This window comes from Rhinolophus sinicus, chromosome 14, assembly GCF_057876585.1.
Source record: "Rhinolophus sinicus isolate RSI-liver-muscle chromosome 14, RSI-T2T, whole genome shotgun sequence".
In the NCBI taxonomy this organism is placed as follows: Eukaryota; Metazoa; Chordata; class Mammalia; order Chiroptera; family Rhinolophidae; genus Rhinolophus; species Rhinolophus sinicus.
Window position 1 is genome coordinate 130,357,148 of NC_142514.1, and position 14,584 is coordinate 130,371,731.

The following is a 14,584-nucleotide window of genomic DNA, read 5'->3' on the forward strand; positions in this document are numbered from 1 at the left end:
AGGGCACAAACAGTTGCTACATAGTGCAGAATCCTGTGAGACCACAGAGGAGAAGACTCTAACCCAACTTGGGAGGAAGGGGCTAAACTCACCTTCCCAGAGGAGGTGACGCCTGGACTGCATCTTGAAAAATGAGTAGGAATTTAGGAAGCTGGGACAGGGCATTACAGGCAGAGGGAGCTGCATGTTCTCAAGGTACAGAGGTGTCAGGTAAATTTAAGGAACCTTCAAGCTATGCTGTAGGGGAAAATGGAGAGGGAGGCAGAGGGCAGATTTGGAGGGACCCACGTAACACTGCGGAGTCTGCATTTTATCCTGAAGGCAGTGAGGAGCCATTGAATGTACCTCCCAGAGTCTTACACCAGGAGAAGACCTGAAAGATCAGAGTTTAGCACCTTATTTTACAGACTTGGAAACTGAAGCCAAGGAAGGGGAAGTGACTTCCTCATGGCTGCAAAGATACCGTGTTTCCCCAAAAATAAGACCTAGCCGGACCATCAGCTCTAATGCATCTTTTGGAGCAAAAATTAATATAAGACCTGGTCTTATTTTACTATAACATAAGACCCGGTCCTATTTTACCAATATAAGACTGTGTATAATATAATATAATATAATATAATATAATATAATATAATATAATATAATATAGGATAATATAATATAATATAATATAATATAATATAATACTGGGTCTTATATATTAATATTTGCCAAAAGATGCATTAGAGCTGATGGTTCAGCTAGGTCTTATTTTTGGGGAAACGGGGTAGTTAATGGCTGATAGTGAACGTCTTTATACAGCCCCAGTAGTGCCTGGGGAGTAGGGCAGAGGGAGCCTTCACAATGAAATTTCAATGTTGACCTTGTGAAGGCAAATTCTCATAGGAACATTTGGCCGAGGATTTATCATGGTTTGGGATAATGACCCCAGCATGCCTTTTTGCATATTATTCCCTTTAAAGGAAAGGTCATCACTAGTTAGAAATGCTCTTTGGTTATTTTTAGGCTGTGTGGTAGGGGGAATTAGTGGAATTCCTAAGGTCAGCTCCAGCTGTTTTTCTCCAAAAGACCAGCTGAATTTTTCACGCGATTTGCTCATTAGGGCCTTTACACTTCTGTGAGGCATGTACTGGGAACTAAGTTAAAGGGACTAGAATTGGGGGGAAACTGAACTGGGGTTGGGATGGTGGCTGCCCATTTTAATGTTAATTGCTAAGTAATGTTAAGTGCTGTCTCAGATGTGTTTGGTCGTTGCTCAACATCTTTCAATCACAGAGAATGTCCTTGTGCATTACAACTCCTGCCTTGAGTAGTGGCTGGATTTTGAAGATTTAGGATGTCCTATACGTGAAGCCTCTGGCATGATGCCTGGGCAGAGGTGGTGCTGACTAAGTACGAGGTAGTTACACTGAATGGCACCTTTCCGTCAGGAATATCACCTCTGAACACTACAGATAGCGAGTCAGATGTTCCTAAGACTCCTGTGACGGGAGCTTGCCTGTGGGTATTTGACATCTACCATTACAACACTGTTCTCTATTGTCTCGCAGGGATTACATGAAGGCAGGTGAAGTGAAAGCATTCTTCTAGAATGTACTATAATCCCTTCCTCTTATCCAATCTATGGGTGTGTGCTTGGAGCTCATGCCGTGTTAGAAGGCTAACGGGAAATGTAATTGTGTATCATTTGGCAGTTTATAAAATGTCTTTCCAGACCTGGTCTCAATGGCCCCCTGTGATTCAGGAAGGGAGGTGGGTGGTGGTTAGTCCCAGTTTTAGAAATGAGCAAACAGGCTCAGGTAAAAGCTGTTTGTGGTCACCAAGCTAGTAAGTGGGGGACTAGATTTTCAAACCACATCTTGTGACTTTAAATGTCACGATGATGCCAACTAGACCGAGGAAAAATGGGCCAAGTTTCTGCTCTCGCATCAAAGTTGTTTAAGGAATGCCTCTAAAGGAATGTAATTCTGTTGCATACCCGACGAGGAGGGGAGGAAAATCTCCAGCACGGGATTTCTAAACGTGATGGAGCAAAAGAGAACTTTGTCCCACTAGCTCAGGACCAGTACTGTTTTCTGAGCTAGAATTCAATGACATTGAAACAACAATCTATAACTTATACTAATGGAAACAATACTCATTTATTGTTGGCGAGGATGAATAGTGGTATTGAGGCATTTACCAAAGAGAGTGGGTCGTACAAAGTTTCCATTTTAAGAATCCTATCTAACAGTGATAATCAGAAAGAGAACCAGTGTACGAGTTCCTCCCTTGCTCTCTGAAATGGAGAAAAGCGAGGCCATCCTATTATACACAGAACAGGAAACCTAAAGAGAGGCTCCCAATACTTAAATGACTTATTCAATATTTAAAAGTTTTTTTTTTTTTTCCTCTACTACATGCAAGGTTCTGTGTGGCAACAAAAATTAAGTGAACAGAAACTCTTCCCTTAAAGAGTCTAGAAGTGGGAATTTGATGTGTATATAAGTTAGTATAATATTATGTAATTGTTGTGAATATTGTAATTATTGAATAGTTATTGTGTTGAGCATCTATGTATGAGCTTTAATCTTCTCAACAACCCAGTGAGATACGTATGATGCCCATTTTACAGATAAGAAGCCTGAGGCTCAGAGAAGCTAAGTAACCTGCATAAGAGGATCACATTTTACCTGGGTCTATCTGACTCTGGAACCTGTGCTCTTTCCTACTTCAGATGAGAGGTGTACAGATAAGTGCTATGAGGGCTCACTGAGAGAAGTAGTTATTGTGCAAGGTATATTTGTGAGGGGAAAGGGGACCACAGGAGCAGCTTCATGGAGGAAGTATGTAAGCTGGAATTTGCGTGGTGGATAAGGTTTGGGTGCCTGCAAATATAAGGGAAAGACATTCTAGGTGGAGAGAACAGCAAGAACAAAGTGTCTGGCAATGATGTTGAGTGGTTTGGCTGGAGTACACGGGGTAGAAAGGTTGAATAGGAAGCTTGGAACCAAGAGGATGTCCATACTAGGATAAGGAATTTGGACTTACTCTGCCGTTAGGGAAGAGCTAGGGAAGGTTTGTAAGTTGAGGAAGGGCATCATCATCAAAGTGGGGCTTTGAGATTGAATGTAGCTGCATTGTGTACAGTAGATAGAAGTGAGGAAGAACCAGGAATGAGAGAAGCCATGCTCAGAGACAATTACTAAATGAGTGGTAGAAAAAGAGAGAAAGGGTTCAATTAGAGGAGATTGCAGAAGTTCAATCCACTAAATCTGGCAACTGATTGGCTAGAGGGCGAGGAGAAAAAAGCGTCCACCTCAGTGTTGTTTATGATGATGTATTTAGTCAACAGAGTTCCAGGCAACAGGCTGATGATTCAGAGATGAAGAAGGCAGATTTTCTGTCCTCAGAAAATGGTTTCCTATTTCTGCTGTAACAAATGACCTCAAACTTAGTGACTTGAAACAACACAAATTTATTATCTTACATTTCCGGAAGTCAGAAGTCTGAAATGGGTCTTACAGGATAGAATCAAGTAGTTGCCAGAACTGAGTTCCTGCTAAAGGCTCTAAGGGGAGAATCTGTTTCCTTGCCTTTTCCGACTGCCTGCATTCCTTGGCTCGTGGCCCCTTCCTCCATCTCCACTGCTTCTTTTCTCTCCTTCTGACTATGCTGCTTCCTTCTTACAAGGACTTTGTGATTACATTGGGTCTCCATAGATAATCCGGGATAATCTCCTGATCACACGATTCTTAATCACATTTGTAAAGTCGCTTTGAACATGTAGTACCATATTCACAAGTTCTAGAAATTAGAGTGTGGGCATCTTTGGAGGACCATTCTGCCCACCACAGAGAGTTAACAAATACTGTACATCTATGGAAGATGTCAAATGTTGTCCCCCATTCTTGTAACCTTTCTTGGCTTTCCATCTATGTTGTTGTATTATCTCTTTCCCCCCCTCTCATCTCTTTTATCTTTTCTTTATTCAGTAAATGAGGCACTGGCTGTGGGCCAGGCACCATGGGAGGTGCTGGGAACACCAAGGAATGCCAAGACCCCTTTCTGCCCACCACGAGAGGAAGCAGAATTGGATGAGGGCTGTTAATGCAGAATCAGAGACCAAGCTGTTAGACTTTCACTTTTGATTTTCTAAAGCTGAGGTCCCGGCCTAAAATGAGAAGATTTAGAAGAATTCTGGGTAATTTAAAAATGTGATCCTTCCACTCAACCTCTCTACTGTCCATCCCCCATCCCCAAATTTAGAAGATTTTTTTATCTCCTCCGAGGCCTGAGGGTGGGGAATGGAGAGGTATGTGCAGAAACTCCTTAAAATGGGGTGGGAGGTTAGAATATAGGAGACAATGTAAGAGGAAAGTAGCAAAAGCAACAACAGTAACACTCCAACCTCATGGTAGCATGGGAAGGTGATTGAGTGACATGGTGGTGATTCATTGTCACCACGGAGCACTTACTATGTCCCACACTATTTTACTTGCAGCCTAAAACCATCTTCACCGTCACTCTGTAAAGTAGGTCTTGCTGCCCACATGGTACAGACAGAGAAACAAACAGAGTCCTTAGGGGAACTGCCAAAGAGCTAATGAATGAACAGTGCCCTTCTAACCCTCTTTTGACTCCAGAACTGTTGCGTTCCACTTCATGCAGCAGCCTCTTATGTCGGGAGTATAGTACAAGGATGTCATGAGCAATATTCACCTGTTTTAAAATAAGTGTGTCTCTAGAGGGTAGAGAGGCGCAAGGAAGACCTTACACATGCTAGGAACTTGATATATCTTTGGTGGAATAGCTAATGGCCTGGCCAGGAGATTTGAGCATGTCTGGGAAGAGGGTGAGGCAAGCGAGGCACCCAGGGCACAGAATGAATGGGGACAAGGTCATGCAAGTGCTGATGCTGCAAATGCACCACCCTGAAAGTGAGTGTCTCCTTACATTTTGCACCCGAGTTGTGTCACTTTTAAAGAGGCGTCATTTTCAGGGTGCCGCAGGTGCAGGGTTCTGTGCTCACACAACCTTGCCTTCTATTTGGTGTTCTGGCTTTTTGCTTGCCTCACCCCCTGGGTCCTAGATTTGAGGAGAAGTCAGTTCAGTGGTCCCAATGCTGGCTGGATTTACAATCTCCTGGATGGATTAAAAAAAAAAAAAATTCCCAGATAGGGTCTGACCCAGACCAGTTAAAACAGAATTGTTGGGATGAGATTGGGCGGGGGTGGGGGTGGGTGGGGGGGGGAGGTAAAGAGACCTGGGCATGGGTATTTTTTTAAAAAAGCTTTTCAGGTGATGGTAATGTAGTCAGGATTGGGAAACCCTGAGTTAATACTACATTGGAGAAAGCCCATCACTCCCTGGGCTGGCCAGGAATGGACATGATTGCATCCAAAGTGAGACTTGATGTAGTCTTTTCAGTCTGAATTGGTGATTGCTACGGTTCAGTTAACTTTATTATTCTGGGTTGAATTCCAGCCTGGTTAATAAATCAGCTGGTTCCTCCACTCCCTCTGAATTTGAAACCTAGAAAATAATTAAATGTAGGGTTCATCTCTAACGCCTGCCATTATCAGTGGGCTGGTTTACAGGGGTGCTGTGAAATGCAGCTCCATCCATTTATTAGCCCATTTGCAAATCCTTACTCAGATTGACGTTGCATATGTCCTGGAAATAAAGGCAGTCTCCTCTAAGAGTCCCAGCTCTCACATGAGGTAGCTGTGTGACCTTAAGCAATTGGTCTTACCTCTCTGTGTCTCAGCTTCCTCATCTGCACAAAGAACTAGTTAGGACTCTGATTCAGCTCTTACTTCATTTTTGTGTTTGCTCTTGTTACAGCCAGCTGAAAAACAATCGATATGCAAATGAACATGCTTAACTTTGCAAATACTATACTCTGTAACCTGTCGTCGGCCATTTGTGACCTATTGGGATCCTTTGTACCTGTGATTCCCAAACCTGGCCAAGCAGCTGCATCATGTGGGAACATAGAGCTTTTCAGACATCTAGGCACATTATCATTAGGTGTGACTATGAGATTAAGGGGTACATATTGGTAGTCACATATAAGTAGTTTTCGCTTATCCCTCTCTCTCACATTCTTAGTTTGAGATCACCAAGTCAGTTTATGGGAAACATTAGCTGTTGAGGAGTTGAATGAAGTAGAAAAATGGCTTTTATCTTTGGAAGAATCCACACACATTTCTATGTAAGCATATAACAAAATTCTGATTGAGTTTAAACATTTAGAAAAGGTTCTTTTAGTAATAGCTTCTGGTTCCAGGCATCTCTACCACTCGAAGAGGCTAGTGGGGATGTATAAACAGCTGCATGTTGACACAGGTGCCTTTTTTCCTCTATCTCAGGCTTGTCCTTCTTTCCGTGTGTGTTCATAAAACAAACCCAAAGGCCCAATCATTTCCCTGTTCCTAATGAGTTGTGCATAGAAGAACATGCCATGCTTTGAGGGCCAATGCATGTTGCCCATAGGAAATGACAGTGAAGAAAGAAGGTACAGAGGAGCAGCAGCAGGATGAAAAACGGGGCTGGGAATCAGGACTAGGTCTCTCACTGGCTGTGTGGCCTCTCTGAGAAGAAGGCTGGTGGCGATGTAGTGAAGATGAAAACCGGTGGCTTTAGAATCTTACCGCCCTGGTTTGAAATCATGTTCTGGTTGGGCAACTATAGACAAGTTATTTAAATCTTGGAGTCCAGTGTTGTCTGCACGACGTGGAGAATACCTGCCGCACTGGGTGGTCAGGGAATTCACTGAGATCGTATGTGTACAGCACTTAGCACCACCTGCTTATTTTTCAGTCTAGAGAAAAATGACCAAGATCCTGAGAGGCTTAGAAAACATGTGAGGAACAGCTGAGGAAAGGAGGAAGTTCATCTTCCCGTCAACAAAGGAGACTCCAGGAGAACATGAAAGCTGTGTTCCTTTTCCATTGTTGTACCAAAGGGAGGGTGAGCTGAGGTTGGCAGGGCAAACTGGAGGCAAAGCGTGGAAATTACAGGCCAGTTCAACCAAGTGCCAACTCTGCCTGAGAACTAGAGTGGCCCAGCTTTGGGCATGGGAACCTTGGCAGTGTGGCCTGCTGGTTTGGTGACCCCCACTGTGGTACGCTGTGGGAAGCTCTTTCTCCTCGGGGAGAGGTGAGCAAAGGTTCTCTGACTGTCCCACTCCACTCGTTTCTTAGGTGTCTCCTGAACCATCTGTGGCTTATGCCATTTATCCTTTGATGCCGCTGTGATCTAGGAAGTTTCCAAAGCATCTGGTTTTATGTGGAATGGTTTGTCACCGCTGGGAGGAGGCCTCTTAATTGATCAGGACTGTTTTCATCCAGCACCATTCTCCCTAACCCCACCCCAACCCAAGCTGACTTGTTCCTGCTCTCCTTCTGCCTCCCAGATTTTTCTTTCAAGCCTTCATTCTTCATGTCATGGGACTGTCGGAACAATTTGCTGTTCTGCTGAAAACCTCATCATGTGAGAGTCACTACTTAACTGGCATGTGCCTCCCCTTCCTTGGGGTCTGCAGGCTTTGGTACAACACCAGCCATCTGGGAAAGGAGAGATTGCCATCTGGGCCCCTTCCTTGAAGCGGAGCAAGTTGGGGAAGAAATGCTGTTTTAATCAGGTTTTAACCTGAGTTTGATCCGGCAGCGTGATTGGGGTTTGGGCTGCAAGCTTAGCTCTTCTCCTTGCTGCCATGAAAAGCAAGTCCCAACTGCTTGGGGCCTTGGTTTCTCCAGCTTAGCTTTTGGACAATTGACAAGGAGAAGAATATTGACTTTTACAGATGTAGCATAGCAGCGCTGACACATGAGAAATTTGAATTAAATGCACAGTCTGCATTTGGAGCCCTCAAATTTCCCTTTTGTGCTCCGCTCCTACTTCTGCTCATTCCTTATTCACCTTTGACAGTGTCCTGCATTCTCACAATAATCTCCAGAATGAAGGGAAAGTGGGAGTGAATATACCCATCATGTAGGTGAGAAAACTGAGACCTGGAGAGGTCATGTGATTTACTTAAATCACACATTTATTGGAAGGACCTGGAGCTAGATCTCAATGAAAAATACGGACCTGGTTTTTCAGTTATGAGCCCTAGAGCCAGGGTCATGTGGAAGTTCAATCCACTTCCACCTGTGTAAAGCATTAAATACTGGAGTGCGTGGTACATGCAAGGCACAGCGGCAGGTGCTGGGGATCCAAAGCACGCAGAGGCCCAGGCCTGGCTCCTAAACTAATGGGGGACAACCCCGAGTAGACAGGGATTCGAGACAGAGTGCGAGCACCTTCAGTGAGGAAGTCAGGTGCTGGCAGAGCACACTGGAGCGATGCCTAACCTGGCCTTGGGAGCGCAGGGGAGGCTTCTGGACGAGAAGTGACACCGAACTTGAGATTCACGACGTATTAGGTCAGGCAAGGGTGTTTCAGGAGGATGGAATGGAACAGCATAGGTGGAAGCCTTAAGGCAAAAGGAACTGAAAAAGTTTAGTGTAACGAGGGCCTAAGGAGAGGAGCTTGGAGAAGAAAGCAGGCACGAGGTTTCATAGAGTCCTGCAGGCCGTGGTAAGGACTCTGAGCGTTAGCGGAGAAGCCATGGGAGGTTGGTGCAGGGTTTGAAGTCTGGAATACGGCTTTGCCTGATCTGAGTTTTTGAAAAATCACTCAGCAACATGAAGAGGATGGGTGGGAGAGAGGCCTGAACATAGGGAGAAGTTTTTGCTCACACAGGAGCGACTCCTTCTGTGAACACCTCAGGAATCCCTGTGGTCAAAATTCGTTTCTCCCGGCTTTCTCACTGAGGTTGCTGACTGCTGGTTGTGGGCCAGCGATTCTTTTATGCTTAAGCAGAGAATATGGGTCTACAGACAGACAGGAGTTCTGTTCTGCTTCCCCAGGTTGAAGAATCTGTGTGGAGGGGAGAAGTAAATGAGATGTCAGTATCAGGATGGTTTAATCTGACAAAGCCACAGGCAGATGCCAGCCCCACCACATTCAAGCTTGGTGGCAGACATTTCCCTGAGCCTTACTCTCCTCATCTGAACAACACAGACAGTCAAATAGCTCCCTCAGATCTTTGTGACAAGCCTACATAATGATGTACGTAAAGTGCCAGGCGTGTAGAAGGTGCCCACTAAATATTGATTCCCTTGTTGTGGTTTTTTTTCCTGTCTTTCCTAATGTGGCTCCACCTCAGAGGAAAAGCCAGAAATCTTAAAGCCCTTGCAAAGCCTAATGCAGTCTAATCTTTTTCCTTTCTGACCCGCTCTATCCTGTCCGCCTGGTACACTCTGATAGTCCAGCACTGGCCTCCTTGATGTTTCTCTCTTCTTCGTCTCCTTTTTTTTTTTTAAATAGACATTTATCATTTATACCCCCCTCCCCCAATCTGCTACTTAGACACGCCAGTCACACTCCCACCTCAGGGCGTTCTGATACCACTGTGGCTTGTTTCCTCCCCTCTGTCGAATTTTTGTTCAAATGTCATCTCACTGAGACCTGCCCTAAACACTCTTCAAAACTCCAGCTCCTCCCCCTGCCTCCACACTCTGTTCCCTTTCCTTCCTTGCTTTGTTTTCTTCCATGACTCTTTTCACCTCCCAACAAGTTACATAATTGATTTGTTTATTTTTATTTTATTTTAATTTATCTCGTTTTATTATTTAGTTTGATCATTGTCTCTTCCAACTAGGACAGGACGTTTTCTTCTGTCTTATTTGTTGCCATGTCTTCAGTACTGAGGCACGTAATAGGCTCGCAATACATGTTTGTTGAATGAATGAATGAAATGTTTGATTTTCTCCCACGATAGATAACACCCAGCATATTGGCAGTTGGGGGAGCACCTGGTATTGAAAAATTGTAACTGACATCTGAGGCTCCCCTGCCATGTGACTAGCTGGTTCATGAGGGGTCAAAGATTCCAGCCCTTCACTCCTTTGCCCTTACCCTCACTAATAGCTGACTTTTAGGCCAAACTTTTAACCCTTAGAAGCTTTTACACAGAAGCACTGGCCAGCTTGTTGTTCTACCTGAAGGTGTCGAAACCAGCATTTCCCCTTTAGCACCCCTGCCAGTTGCCACTGCTGGACAACTTACGTGGTTTTTTCCTTCTGGTCTCTTCCTGTCCCCCACTCATTGAACTTAAAAACAATCTCCCATTGAACCACATGGCAGTGTAATGCCTCATCAGGGACGTGGTTCCCAGAATGTGGCCTGAATCCATTTCCTTGCCAGCCTTTGAGATCTAAGGAAGTTACTATGCATGAAACAAAAGAGATAGCTGTCCCCTGGTGAAGTTGTATATTTGGGTTAGGTCCATTTATTCATTTATATGTTCACTTATTGATTCATATTCAGAGACTCACAGTCAAATGGAAGAGACTGAAGTCAGACAAATAATGAGAGCAGTGGAGGTATGTAGATGGAGGAGAAAGTTTTTGTGTTCGTCAAGTGCCTGCTACAAAAGGATCGTTTGACAACCCCAGACCTTAGTGGCTACAACAGCAAATATTTATTTCTCACCATGATATCTACAGGGCAGCTGGGGTGACCCTGGCTTCAGGTGGGTCAGGTTCTGGTCTGTCCTTGTATCTCTCTTTCTGGGACCCAGACTGAAGAGACTACCTGGGGCAAACTCTTCTTGTGGCAGATGGCAGGAGTACAAGAAGCGCAGTCAAACCACACAAGCACACCTACGGCCTATGCTTCATTCCATTGGTCAAAGCAAGTCACGAGCCAAGGCCAAGATAGGTAGAGATGAATACTCTGCTTACTCTAGCGACAACATGGTTGTATAGTGCTGTTTGGGGGAGGGAATGAATAGTTAGGAACAGCAGCATTTAACTCTGGTTATGGAAGTTAGGGAAGGCTTCCTGGAGGTGGAGACTTTCATCTTGAAGGATGAGTAGTTTTGAAGATGAACAACCAGGCAGTCATATATGCAAGTGCATGTGAATTTTTTTAAAAAGAGGATAAAGTATTGTCTTAATATTTATTTGAGTAGTTTCTGTGGGCTTTTTATAAAGAGCTACAGGAAGATAAAGCAAAGGCCATCAGAGTACCTGTCCACAAAGGCCAAATTCATGCTGGAGATAAGAAACATAATTCAAAAGAGGCAAGGAAAATAGATCACTAAGTACACTCATGCTCTGCTGGATGGAACAAAAGTGTGAACTCAGAAAGGAAGCCAGAATATATTTTTAGTAGCTATTTTTGGTACAGGATGCAAGGTATGTGCGGTTTTATATTTGTTATTTCATTTAATCCTACAACCTGTAAGGGATGTCCGACTGTTAAGTAAGTACAAATGAGGAAACTGAGCCTCAGCGCGGGAGAGAACTTGCCAAATGGTTCATAGCTAGCGAGTGGTGGAAGCAGTGCTTCTGTGTTGCCCAAACAAGAATCTATTCATAAAAATTACTACTATGCACACTCCATTTTATTCTTAAGTTGGGCTGCTTTAAAATTTACTAAACACCTGGTTTTTAGTGTCTACTGTATATGCAATGTTGTGGTTATTAAAAGGGCCCCAATCCTGGAGTTGACAATTTCTGAAGTCCTGTCTGTCTCTGGCATTCTTTAGGTCTCACCTTCTTCTCCTTGCATGTGGGTTTAAAATGCTCCAGAGAAAATAGGATTCTTGCCCATTGTCCTACTTAAAAATGCTCACTTTGCCTGGTGGGGAGTTTTGAAATCCTGCCTCTTTCTTTCCCCCAGTATATATACACATACCAGTAAGTATTCTTTCTCTTCAGAAATGAAGAGAGACAAGCTTGGTGAGTTGCTCCAGGTCCAGCAAAGGTTAGAGGTGGGTCTTGGTGAAGAATAACAATTCCCACTATTGTGCAAACTACCTCTACCTGATACTGTGTTTCCCCGAAAATAAGACCTAGCTGGACCATAGGCTCTAAGGCATCTTTTGGAGCAAAAATTAAGTAAGACCTGGTCTTATTTTAATATACTATAAGACCCGGTCTTATATAATACAAGACCAGGTCTTATATTAATTTTTGCTCCAAAAGACACGTTAGAGCTGATGGTCTGGCTGGTCTTATTTTGGGGGAAACACGTTACTAGCTCTCCTGTCATTAAGAAGCACAGATATACTCCAGTGGAACCTTCCTCCTCATGAAGAAGTGAGTGTTTGTCAATTTTTATTTTCAGTTTCTTATCCATAATCACTTGAAAACTAGAATCACTTCTCCCTGGTCTTTCTGAGCTTTACTGAGACAGTTTAGCCTAGTGTCCCCATAAGTTTGCAGAGAGAGAAAGAACCAGCTCTTTTTTGCAACCATCCCTTTCCTCAATGGATCGTTAAACATTGACAGGTATTTTTGTGTGCTCTCCATCTTGGCGGTCTGAAATTAAGTTGAAGCATGTTTCATGACCCGTTTGCCATTTGCTCAGGAAGCCGGCAGAACTGGTTTCCCTGATCTCAGAGACCATCTCACATGGTCGTTTTTTTTCCCTAGGCATGTTTAAAATGTGGTAATAAAAAGCAATGCTTGTAGGAACTGCCTCTCACTGGTGTTTACTGTCTCACGATTCCCCAGGTAGGTGATTCCCAGATGCTGTTGATACTCATCGCGTTGATGACGAGGGCGGAAGGAGAATAAACTGTGCCTAACACTGGTCCAGAGAGGGAGCGCGAGTGGAAATGCGGCTGTAGAAGCAACCTGTCTGGCAAGGAATGCAGCTTCCTCCTGAGAGCCTCTTCTTGCTGACGTCCCACAGACCACTACTGCCTCACCAGAAAGGACGCTTAGGATTTTGCAATTGGCCCCCTTCTACCGAGCCAGAACTTCTAGAGAGTCAAAACAAGACATTTGCTGCAGAACTGGACCAGATAGTATTTCATTTTGTGTTCACATCTTTTCACCAGCCCAGAGACCGTCAGGGTTGTTTAGGTTTCAGAATTTTCAGTCAGGCTTGTTACTGTTATTTTTGTGTACGCCTTTCAAAATGATTGACTTAAGTTTCCTGACGGAGGAGGAGCAAGAGGCCATCATGACGGTTCTGCAGCGGGATGCTGCTCTGAAGAGAGTTGAAGAAGAGAGAGTCAGGTAAGGGGCCAGAGAGGTCCTGGGGCAGGGGGCCAGTCTGTGAGAAGATGGGACACTTTTTTTTTTCTTCTCTTCAACCGTAAGTGGTGGTTTTGACTTGGAGCCTGAATTTATGGGTTCCAATTTTAGGTTCACTTCCTGGATGGAACTTTTTCCTCTTTGGTGTCTCTTCATTTATCCCACAGGACGCCTGCCAGAAAGACTCATCTTGATTGAAAAACCTAACTAAATTCCTTTACCTTATTACACACTGAATTAAAAACGAAATATATACAAACACATGCATCCATCTACCTATATGGATGTGTGTGTATATTTATATCCATGGTTTCTTTTTGCTGAACCCACTTTATTTTCACCGAATCATGAACCACATTGGAAATATTTTAAATTTCTAAATTTTTTTTTAAAGAAAATAAAAATTTGCAATGTGAGAAGTAACTCACATTTCTCTGTACTTTCAGAAATTGGTTTCGGCAGCAATTGAAAATGGCTCGGACGGAGACAGTTTTTCATTTGTTTCCCACAAAAAGGAGTGGCAAGCAACTCTGACACACTGTCCTTGTTGGGAGGGAGCCAGATGTTCCACATCAAATTTCTGCCACTTTCATTCCCCGCTTGGTAGAAGGCGCATGAGGCCAGGATGCTGAAGGCGTGGGCTTGAGTCCAGGCCCTGCCACCTACTGCCTGTGGAATCATGGGCTTTGAAGGCAGTGAAAGGCTTCCTGAATGTAAATTAGTATTAACATGATCCCCATCCCAGGAGTTACCCCAAAGGCGCAGAAGCCGTATTCTTACTTCCTGGGACACTAGTATCATGAACAATGCATTTATTTGCACCATTTCCCATATCTGGACCCTAACTGAACATGGATGCTTTATAAATGAACTGAAATGAGCTGAAATTCCCTTCAAGCCCTCCAGAGTATCTGAGTATGGCTACTAATACTAATCTATATATAGGCAGCGCTGAACAGTTGCAAAGCTCTTACGCACTCATTTCTTTTGCGCTCACAACACGCTTGTGCAGTTGGGTATGCGGTGTGGGAGGATATAATTTTGCCCACGCTGATGTGTGAGGAAGTTGTCTTAGAGACAGGTCAGGTGACTTGCCCGAGCTCATAAAATCTGTAGGTGACAGAAGTGAGAATCAAATCCTGGTCTTCAGGTACTGATTCACTAACTCCACCTCCTCTCCCTGAGAAAACAGTAGCAGACAGGCCATCCTGGGACCTGGCCGTAGAAAAGGGGACGGCTGTCTCGGTGTGAGGTAGCACACTGAGCTGTGACGATGACAGGGGGTCGCTGTGGGTAGTGGAGATCACGAGAACAGGGTTCCTTACTTGTCATGCTCCTTCCCACAAGTCACCTGCACTGCTCCCCATTCTCAGTGGGGTGCTTTGAGCAGTTTCCTCAGGAGAGGCCGGGGATTTACAATGATCAGCCATCAGAGCCTCTGGTAGGATTAATCCTTTACCCATTCACAGTTTACAAATCTCTTTCACGCATATTATCCT

At 44.2% G+C, this 14,584-nt stretch overlaps 1 protein-coding gene across 17 annotated transcripts in view; it reads left to right on the top strand.

Annotated features, from left to right (window-relative positions):
• Positions 1-14,584, top strand: part of SYTL2 (synaptotagmin like 2) — a 104,430-nt gene that overhangs the window by 34,465 nt on the left and 55,381 nt on the right. For all 17 annotated transcript variants that reach the window (XR_012497454.2, XR_012497455.2, XM_019739596.3 and 14 more), the window contains one exon: positions 12,558-13,067. Coding sequence is in view for 15 of the 17 variants with exons in the window: in XM_019739596.3 (XP_019595155.3) it covers positions 12,967-13,067 (101 nt within the window). In the remaining 2 variants the exon portion in view is untranslated. The remainder of the gene's footprint in view (positions 1-12,557; positions 13,068-14,584) is intronic.